Source organism: Eptatretus burgeri, chromosome 3 (genome assembly GCF_056783735.1).
Source record: "Eptatretus burgeri isolate ZD-2024b chromosome 3, Ebu_testis_v1, whole genome shotgun sequence".
Taxonomy (NCBI): domain Eukaryota; kingdom Metazoa; phylum Chordata; class Myxini; order Myxiniformes; family Myxinidae; genus Eptatretus; species Eptatretus burgeri.
Genome location: NC_140963.1, coordinates 118,863,066 through 118,874,034, shown reverse-complemented (window position 1 = coordinate 118,874,034; position 10,969 = coordinate 118,863,066). Strand labels below are relative to the sequence as shown.

At 45.0% G+C, this 10,969-nt stretch overlaps 1 protein-coding gene across 4 annotated transcripts in view; it reads left to right on the top strand.

The window, feature by feature from the left end:
* The first annotated feature begins 3,602 nt into the window (after positions 1 to 3,602).
* LOC147030824 (glutamate receptor 3-like) overlaps positions 3,603 to 10,969 on the top strand; it is a 121,957-nt gene continuing 114,590 nt past the window's right edge. For all 4 annotated transcript variants that reach the window (XR_015056521.1, XM_085875325.1, XM_085875324.1 and 1 more), the window contains exon 1: positions 3,603 to 3,925. Coding sequence is in view for 3 of the 4 variants with exons in the window: in XM_085875325.1 (XP_085731451.1) it covers positions 3,823 to 3,925 (103 nt within the window). In the remaining variant the exon portion in view is untranslated. The remainder of the gene's footprint in view (positions 3,926 to 10,969) is intronic.

The following is a 10,969-nucleotide window of genomic DNA, read 5'->3' as shown; positions in this document are numbered from 1 at the left end:
GACAAATATTGCACAATCAAGGTGTGCAAAGTTGGTAAAGACCGATCCCAACAGACTCACAGCTATAATTGCTGTCAAAGGTGCTTCCACCAAGTATTAACTTAGGGGGGTGGACACTTATCCAACCCAAGATATTACAGTTTTTTATTTTCAATTAATTTTCTGAAAATTGTTGAATTTGTTTTTCATTTGGAAGTTGTGAGTTACGATGTGTAAATGAAGGTGGAAAAAGTCTGATTTAATGCAATTTAATTACAGGCTATAAGGCAACAAAAGGTGAAAATTTTGAAAGGGTTGTAGACTTTCTATCGGCACTGTACATAGTTTTTGGCCCTATCTCTCAATTTTAGAAATCAGGCCTATGTTGACCTTTTGACCTTAAAAACAATGGGTCGTTGAATTCATTGACCTGATATGGAAATCCTGTTCGAATTTAAAGTCAATCGGATGAAAATTGAGGATTTTAGGGATTGCCCCCAAAGTTATTGACCTTTGGCCTATGTTGACCTTTTTGCATATGCTGACCTCAAAAATAACTTGTGATTGTATTTAGTGAACTGACATGAAAATCCTGTCCTGTTAAAATTTTAAGTCAATTGAATGAAAATTGGTAATTTCAGAAATTTTGGCCTACGTTGACCTCAAAAATAGTTTGTGGTTGAATTCAGTGACCTCATTTGCAAATCGTCATCAAATTTAAAGTCAATCGGATGGAAATTTACAATTTTAGAAATGCGGCCCATGTTCACCTTTTGGCCTATATTGACCTCAAACATAATAGATCATTGAATTCAATGACCTGATATGCAAATCCTGTTCGAATCTCAAGTGAATCGGATTAAAATTGACAATTTTAGAAACTTTGGCCAATATTGATCTTTTGGACGAGTTTGACCTCAAACATGGTTGGTGGTTGAATTCAATGACCTGATATGCAAATCCTCTTCAAATTTGAAGTCAATCGGATAAAAATTGAGGATTTTAGAAATTCTAGAGTTGTTGACCTTTGGCCTATTGATGGCCTTTTGACCTCAAAAATAAATATGATTCTGTCAGACGACCAACTGCACCATTTGGTGAAGTGTCGTTAAGATCGTTTTAAAATTGTGACCTGTAGATGATTAAAGGTGAGCGGCGGACAGACACACGGAAGGGATCAACAGCCTTGTCAAAAATGTTTTTTATTTTTGCCGAGAAACAAACAAACGTACAGACAGACAGACAGACAGACAGACAGCGGTGAAAATATAACCTCCATCCACCTTCCGTGGCAGAGGTAACAAACCCTTAAACCCCTAATGGTGTAAAGTTTGGTGTCTTGTCTGAAACGTACATCCTCGCTCTCCTCATCTCACAATCCCCTTCTCTTTTACCAACACCACCCTCATGGCCTTACCTCCTTTACCCCACCAACTTGTTCTCTCTTACCATCCTCCACCCTTCCCACCACCTTGGCACACATTGTTAGAGATCCTTTCTTGAGTATCAAGAGTGCTGGCAGGTGTTGTTTAGAAACAGGTGAGATGTTGTGAATGGCATTTTCACCATGCAACTCTGTATAACGACTTCCACCCCCATTTGAAACGATTCACAGAACACGTGCTCGAAAATGGTGGCAAAGTAGAATCCACGCATGCTTGGGTCGACGGATTCCTGATGGATTCCTCTGAAGTAGAGACTGCAATGTAACCTTTCGTTGGCATCGAAGGAGGACACACATGATGAACCGGCTTGCTGTGCTTTGGGTTTCAGATCCCCGGCCAGAGGCAAGGGCAGACCTCAATACCCAAAACGCAGGATGCTGTTAGACACCACTAATGGCATCGATAAATCAGGCCTGGCATCAATATTCACGGGATGGAGCCGCATCGGGGAGGGAGGAGGTGGGGTTTGGAAGAAGTCCTCGCCCAATGAAGCGTGGCCAGCAGGGGGCGACCCTAGTCTACCAACGTCCTCCCCCAAACCTCCCCCTTCACCACACCACCTTCACACAACTCATTCGCAATCCACAACCTTTCCCCCTTCCCAACCCTACCCCTATGCTATATCATCAACTGCTGTCCTTTGTCTTGAGACATAATATTGGGAGTATCTATGTGAAGATTGTCCATTCTTCAATTGCGGGGATCAGGTTCCCTCTTCTATGTGAGTTCATCACGTGTAGCACAACCAACGTTGCTCCTCCATGGACCTCAGCTGTCGAAATGGTCAATCCGCCACATCGAGTGCAGCCTGTGGCTACTGGTTTCATCATTGGTTGGGACGCGGCTATGCCGCTGATGCAGTGTCCCCCTTACCAGTACACTGGTGCTCATTTTGCTGACGTCGGAAGGATGACAGGCTGAGTCAACCTCCTGGTGTATTAATTCAGTGGCCCAACGGGGCTTGAACTCAGGACTCTCGTATCCCAAGCCACAACCCTCACCACTAAGCCAACACCAGGCTTGAAACGGACAATAAGTAGTCAAGTGGGGAGCAGGTCCAGCTGCTCAAATCCACAATCAAGAACTCAGGTGTCCTCAACACGGGTCTTGGGCGCAGGTGTGTAGTCGTTAAGGACGAGGACACCTTCGATCAGCATCCCTCGGTGTTTGTCCTTGATGCATGGTCAGCTGCAATGTTTGCCCCGAACATGGGCGAAGGGATATCGTCAATCAGCAGGGATTCCGTTGGCATCGCAGAAAGTCGAGGCCTTGATCTTGCTGGCTCAGGGTTCGGGTGAAAAATGTATCATGTGCCATTGATCCCTTGGCTTCCATTGTGTGGACTCAAAATTATTTCAGCACTGGTGAAGCCATGATTCGTTTCCAGTTACCAAAACGAGCAATAAAGCTCGATGTTCGTGGAACAGTTCAACAAGCTCGAAACATGATGCCAGGCATTATCCTTTGACCCTGAGTGCTGAGGTTTTGGGGTGACCCTTCTTGCTGAGACCTTGGACGTCATGCGCAGGTAGATTGCTGGATGATGGGGAGAACGCTGCCTTGAGAAAGTTCTGTGAATGTTTTGGTGACCTGAACGAGGTGATCCTCCATGATTTATTATTTAATGTGAGCACAGCCGGTGGTGTATGGATGAAGGTCTAGAGTCTAGTCTAGACTCTTGACTCTCGAGCGTGAGCTTCATGTACCTGGTTGAAGGTAAAGCTTGATGTTCATCTACTGTTTTGGTACATTAATCAAGGTATAGTCGGCAGGGCTTGAGCTTCATGTACAATTTGATGCACCAATTGATGTTTCCGGTTAGTGCAGGTATCAAAGTGAATCTTGATAGTCAGGTGCATTCCCACTTGGGAAATGAGCAAAGATGAAGCTTGAGCTTGATGTATATCATCCGCAAGGTTCTTTGGCTCTTTGATTCCAGAGCTCATATGTATATGGAGCTTCAAACGGACGGGAAGGTCGAGTTGTGTTCGGCCATTGGAGGGTGGGGGGGGGTGTAAGAGAACAAGGATTCTCCATGAACGCACACAGCAGTAGAGGGGGATGAAGAGCGAGTGGGGAACCTTAGATATTGAGACAGGTCGGGAGCAGGGAACTGGGGGTGGAGGAAGGAAGGTGGGGATCGTGGGGGGGGGGGCATTGTGTGGTGCGCATGCGTGCTGCGCCCCCGCCCGTCGCGTACCGATCGGCACATCGTTCCTGCCGCCAACTCCGTGGTCCTTTCGATGCCCGCGAAGCGTTAAATGAATGATTTTCCCGCGTGTGATTACCCTCCATTTGTTTCCCGAGGCGAGCACTGCTTGGCTCTTCCCTGCTCTCGGTTTTCCCCCGCTCATCCCTCCCTCGCCCTCGCGGTTCCGTTCGCTACGTTTCCCGCATAATGATGGCTGGACCCGGGAAGGGGAGCCTGTTCGCTGCCGTGGTTCTCATGCTCTTGCTGGCTTCCCACAGTCTGACGGTGTTTCCACAGTATGTGCAGATCGGTAAGACCACTGGTTCGTCCACACCGTGCGGTCTTTGCGCGTTCGCATCCCGATTCGGTTCGTGCACCGCGGTGTCTTCCCGCCCATCCGTGATCCTGTACGGCCGTGAGCTGGTCCATCGCCTCACGACGGACGTGCGGCCAGACGGACACGTGCTTCCCGCATGCCGATCGGTTCCCCGAGCGAGCACGCGCGCCGCCGGTCCGCGCGGTTCGCAGATCGTGCGGCGTTGAGGTCGCCGGTGTACTGAGATCCGCGGGCCGCGTTGATTTCGTAACCGATGAAAGGCTGCTCAATAGCTGTCCATTTCATTAGGCAATCTGGCAACAGGCAGCTGGCATAAGTGGAAGTAGTCCCTGGTTGGTGATTTGGGACCCTGACGTGCACCGGCATTCCCTGCTGGTGCTTCCCTTGCGGCATCGGCGGGGAAGCTTGTCAGACGTGCTCCGTGTCATTTCGAATTTGACGTCGAAGCCCTGAGAAACGTCGGCAACACGTCGGTGAGGATCGCCGACGCGTAATTGAGCGTTTATTAACGTTAATCCTCCATGATCTCTTGTTGGTCGATGATGTAGTGCGGTGGAGTGTAACGAGAACGAGCAGGAGATTCGTGAGAGGAAAATACATTTCTGGCGATAATTAGCGATTCTGTGTAAAGCGGCCATCTGCAAAGGTGTCATTCCAGGACGCACGGACACCGTGCGCGGACTGGAAAATGGACGCGTTTCTTTCCTCGACTTCAGGTTGAAAAGTCATTGCCGCCCGGCGATGGATGTGGAAAATAAGGTTCGTAACGAGTTCTTGATGAGGTTATGGTGTCCTGTCGCCGACGTCTGAGCTGGCTCGATCGGCACCGCCACCGAGGTCTTGAAACGCAACGAACGCCGCACCGACGTGAGTCCAAAGCGAGACGTCGAGTGATCAACCCATCTTGTTTCTCTGCCTGACTTTGATGATGTCCTCGGAGTTTGCATGCAACATGCCTCACTTGAACTCACCTTGCAAGATCCTTTTTCACCCCCCCTCAATCCCCCCTCCTTTCTAAGGGGTGCTGTCTATTTGCTGCCATCCTACCTATGTGGACATCTTTAAGGATCCTCTACTTAAACAAAGCCATCTTTCTTTATTGGTGGACGGTCAAAGCTTTTGATGATATAACGATCAGAAAGTTGTCTGTCTCTGGGAAAATGGCATGAATCTGGACCACGAGATTCGGTGGCCCAGTGGTTTGTCTGTGAGGTCCGCAGTTTAATCCTTGCCGAGTCGTACCAAAGACATTAAAAATGGTACGTACTATTTCCTGTCTTGACGCTCAGCGTTTAGAGGATTTTGTTGAGTATCCTCTTCGAATTCATAACATCCTGAAGCATTATTCTCATCGGGTCCTACGACGTCCCAGTAAAGCTCGAATTTGTAGTTCATCGAGTCGCTTGAATCGAACTTCTTCTTGGACCGGACAACAGACTTGTCATAAAAAGTTTGCAATGCTCATGACCAGTGCCGTAAGCCAGGGCTTGCGTCTGGCAGTTTCTAGTGTCATCAAACTGTTTGTATTGCCAGGATTTGTTGCATCACTGACGTACGCAGGAACTGCTGTCGAATGTTGTGACGCCATTTCTCATCGACGTTCACCTGTGATGCTGTTCTTCTTCCATTTCGAAACCTGGACGACTCCGCCATAGGTTCCAGGGCCGATAGGAATTGACTATTGCAAAGCGATTTTGACTGGAGGGCCTTCTCAAGCATTGCCTAGTGCGGGGTTGTTCTTTCATCCATCATGTCTGCGATTCGTGATCAGCAGGTATCTCCAATTTCTCTCAGCATTTTAACTGCATATTGTTGTAGCTGGTATCTCAAATGGGGAAAATTGCCTTTCCACACAGTTCAGACATATCAATGGACGGTTATGAGTAAGAGGGACAGTTACGAGCCCCAGGTGTTTGAGTGTCTCAAAGCTTCCTAACAAATTATCGTCGTCCCAACTGTGGTGCTTGTAATGATGTAATGCCCTGAAGTTGATAGCCTCTATTAACTACAATAAAGTCATCTATAATTTGGCCTGGGACGTAGATAGATTGCACCCTGTTTGAACTCCCAGCCATGTCAACAATTGATGACAGCGATGTGCACCTGGTAGCCATTATATAGGATGTTATTAGCGTTACATGATGTCAATAATTCTGTGTTGCTGAATCAAAACATGATGGTGGTATGCAAATGTGTTTTATGTAGTTTGTCTGAAAATTTCCAGGCTCATTCATACAAAACCTGGTTTCAGGTTGATTAAAGTGAAACAGGAAGAGTGGAGGATTATTACATCTGATCATACTGTATATCCATATGACAAAAGCTTCACATTGATATATGGAAAAATGCTCTTTTAAGCAGTAATTTTAAAGGAATTTCTGTGCAGGCAATGTCATGTCTAAGGCTGGCAGTGAAACTCGCATGTGAAATATATATATATATATATATATATATATATATATATATATATATATATATATATATATATATACATACATACATATATATATATATATATATATATATATATATATATATATATATATATATATATATTTCTAACCACTGACTGATATTAAATGACATACAAAGCTGAAATTTTGTACCAATGGATATCAAAGCCGATACACCAGGAAAAATCACAGAATCGTTGGAAATCATTCGCCAATGAAAATATAAATAAATGAGAAGGGTACTCGGTAGAGCGCATACCTCTGCCACATATTGCCTGATCCACGAGAACATATCAGGCCCAATACATTTTTGAAATATCATTGTGATTCAGGACTATATCGTTTTTGGCCCAATCTCTCAATGGTGAAGAATCACTGGAAAAAATAAATAATTGTCGTATCCAGATCCGGATCTTCACCAAAATCGAATCAATTCGTCCTTGTCACACCCAGCATTTTCACCAAGATTCATCCAAATCCGTCCACAATTTTTTGAGATATTGTGCCAAATATCATTTTTGGCCCCATCTCTCAATGATGAAGAACCACTTAAAAAATTATAGGAGTCGGATCCGGATGCGGATTCAGATCTTCACCAAAATCTAATCAGTTCATCCTCATCACACACCCAACGTGTCCACAAAATTTCATCTGGATCTATCCACAACTTTTTGAGATGTCCACACAAACAAACAAATGAAATTGCTCGTTGAGCAAGGAATTGCTGGAATAACTTTGTCATATCTCCATGATCTCTGAAAAAACAAAACCTGGAAATCAATTTGGTTCTTATAAGTCGATAGTGCTGCTGTTTAATGAGTTTTCGCGCTTAGTTTGGTCATGATCATAACTTGGAAGTCAATCGGACTTGAAATGGCGTTTTTATCGCAATTTTAAAGTTTTGACCCGACCCCCCTGACATTCGACCCCCGACCGCTAAGAAGGGTGTTGGTGTGACACCCAATGAGACATATGGTTGGATGCGGAATTGGAAGATGCACATTGTGGATTTGGTTTGAAGTCGAAACGACCATTTTAGCGGACGTTATTGTGAAAATAAGAATTTCGGTTTTTTGGTGACCTTGACCTTGACCTTGACCTTTGACCTAGATTCACCAAAAACGACAAGTGTCTAAGTTGGACCATGGCCGACGTCTGTACCCAGTTTGGTCATGATTGCTGAAACGGTGTGGCTGCTACAGGGTAAACAAACACATAGGCAGACAGACAGACAGACAGAATGACACACACAACCAACCAACATAATTGCCAAAATCCAATAACAAACAGACAGAAAGGGCTGAAAACATAACCTCCTTCACCTTCGGTGGTGGAGGTAATGAAAAAAAAAATGAATGAAAAATCAAATGCAGGTGAGTGACCCAAGACAATGGGGAAGCACGGTAATTTTGCGCGCCGATGGACATCGAAGCAGATACACCAGGAAAAATCACAGAACCGTCGCAAAGCATTAATAAATGTAAATATAAACGAAAATAAATAATTTTAAAATCAAATGCAGGTGAGCAATCCAAGACAATGAGGAAGCATGGTTTGGTTTTGCTTACAATGTGTAAGCATACCCTGCTAATATATATAGATATATATATATATATATATATATATATATATATATATATATATATATATATATATATATATATATATATCACGAAGATATGCCAATTCTATGTATGTATGTATGTATGTACATCTGACCATGATGGAATTGAAAACGGCTGGGCCAATCTCCAACAAAGTTTGCATATGTCCTTGGGGTACCCGGGTCAGGTCTGGGCAAAAAATAATTCCCCTTCATCCCCTCCCCGGCGAGAATGGGGAGATGACTTGTGATTTTCCTTTGTACATTGGAGAATAGTGCAAGTGGTTTAACCACTGACCCATGCCGGAGTGAGCGGGTATTGAAACCGTTGCTTGCTCCAGGAGAGAATTTGTATTACTATTACTAAAAGGAGACTCGTCTGTCTGTCTGTCTGTCTGTCTGTCTGTCACGCAACAAAGAAGCAGGACCTTGAGCTTTAATGTAGTGGTTTCCTGCTGTCGTATGATCATAAAAATGGTACCGGTGGAAAGCTAATAATCAATTCATTGGTGAGAAAGCTAAGAATCCATTTACTGTGGACAAAAATTTGTCTCCGTTTAATCATACATATTCTGTTGTGAAACGCCGTCTCTCTGGAATTGAAGAGGATGAAACGGGAATTGGAGCTGAATGCAGCGGTTCCAATGGTAACATTTATTATTCTACGACAGCAGGAACCCTTTAGAAGGACACGGAAGGAGCACACAAAATTATTTACAGTAATACTTCTCATAGCAATTGAAAAATATTTTCGGATACATGGAAGGAGCAAACAAACAACAACAGTCACCGCTACCACTACCGCACCAACACAACAATTGTGTTATAAAAAAATCATTTTCTCATGCATTTCACTTCATTTTACATCCTCGATGACACTCAGATATGCAATATGTTTGTGAAGTTCAACATACTGTCTTTTGATGAAATCCATCAGTGAAGCGACAGGTAGGCATGGCTATTATTTGAATTCAGGACATTAAGATTGTAAGCCAACTGCCTTGGCTGTTAAGCCACCACCGAGCTTTACTAGGGTGGGAAGGTGACTTTCAATTCTCATTTGTACATGTGGAATGGTGCAAGTGGTTTAACTACTAACCCCTGATGGAGGGAAGGGGTATTGAAGCCATATCTCTCACTGCTCACTGAGGGAGCGGCTATTACTAGTATATATAATTAAATCACAATTCATTCAAAGGGTTTACCTTGGGTTAGTTTTCTTGTTTGCTTTATGTTGTTCTCTCTGACTAGAAGGGCTGAGTGGTGATTTAATTATGTTAATTCTAGTTGCAGCCGGGATGATTGATTCGGTGAGAGCTAATTTGTCATTCCTCCAAGTATGAGTGAGAGACGTGATTGGACTTACAGTGGTATTTATATATTGATTGCTATTGGCATTGCAGCCTTGGTGTTGCATGGTTTTATCTCTACTCTTGCTGATGATCTGCCAACAAACGTTGAAACTGGTATGATGATTGGTGTGGGTGTGTAGCATTGGGGTTCTCACGCATGTGCTGCATGTAAAAGCCTGCAGCTGTGGAGGAACTCAGGACGAGTTTGAAATAGCAAAAGGATTACGTTGCGTTTGCTTTTTTGGTTGCTTTATGCAACCTTCTCTTACTAGAAGGGCAATTGGTGATTTAATTATAGTATGAATTCCTATCCACAGCTGTGTGATTGATGAGGTGAGAGTTGATTGGTCCTTCCTCCAATGGTTTCCAGAGATAGTTGGAGATTTGAAAGTATTGTTATGGGTACATCGGGGGTATAACAGATATGCGAGGTAAGCAGACAGCACAGTGCCAGGCAGCTATAGGTAAAGCAAAACAGGTTTTAGGTTGTATTGTTACGAATCTGGCAGCCATTTGCACACAACAGCCAGAGTCCCTGCAGCTCAGTTATTTCGATAAGTATGTGTTTATAGTTAGGGTCCCGTCCCTATGTTTAATGGGTGATTAAGTGTATGTGCGCTGCGAGTTATTTTTTTAGTTAGAATTAATAACAACAACATCATCCTTCGCTCCTGCCACCATCGGCCTTCCTCACGCGAATGCGTGCCGAGCACAGACATGGGTGTGGCTTCCATCGCCTCAGATCGGAGCCCCGCTCCAAAAAAGGGCATGGAGTGTTTCCTCTGCCCAATGAGAAAAGGGCGAGCATTGCACACGCGCCCCAGCCAATGAGAATCCAGAACGCCCAGGGATAAGAAGGGTGGCGAGCTGTCCTTGGGGTCGTCGTTCAAGTGGTCTTAGGAGTCGTTCAAGTGGTCTTTGGAGTCATTCAAGTGGTCTTGGTGGTCGTTCAAGTGGTCATGGGAGTGGTTTGAGCAGTCTTGGTCTTGGTGGTCACGCGGTCGGTCGAGTGAGAAGGGTTCGTGTCTGGGCTCATCGCCATTGCTCCTGTTTCGTTCCACGTTGCGTGCCGTATGATCGTTGCCGAGTCTGGAGTCTCGGCTGCTCGCCATCCAAACTCCCATGGACCACAGGTCCCACACGTGCAGTCGCGGGCCTAACCGCACGAGGCGGCCAGGTACCGACAGGACTATGGTCCCCAGCTCGCCTTTCCCTCCTGGGCTGAGGGGCCGAATAAAGACTCGGTGGGGTCCATTTCTTTTTGGGTGTGTGTGTGTCTGTCTGTGGGCCCAGTCTTTAAGTAGAATTGTTTAAGTGCTTTTGCTCACTGTACATTGCCTGCCTGATATTCGTGATTAAGTCTGCTCTGTGTTTCGCTTCCCGATTATTATAAATAAACCCCGTGTTAAATGTTCCAGTTCGTTGTTTGTGTTTTCTTTCATTGACCCAGTATGGTTCGGGATTGAGAGTTAGGGAGGCCGATTGTGCCGTAAATTGTCATTTGGACCGGCGCGGCTTTGGTAATTCCCGCTCAGTTACGCCGGATCCGAGTTGGTAACAGCGACTCGGTTCGAACAAAGCCGGCCGAGGGTGTGGCTTCCCCGGTAGT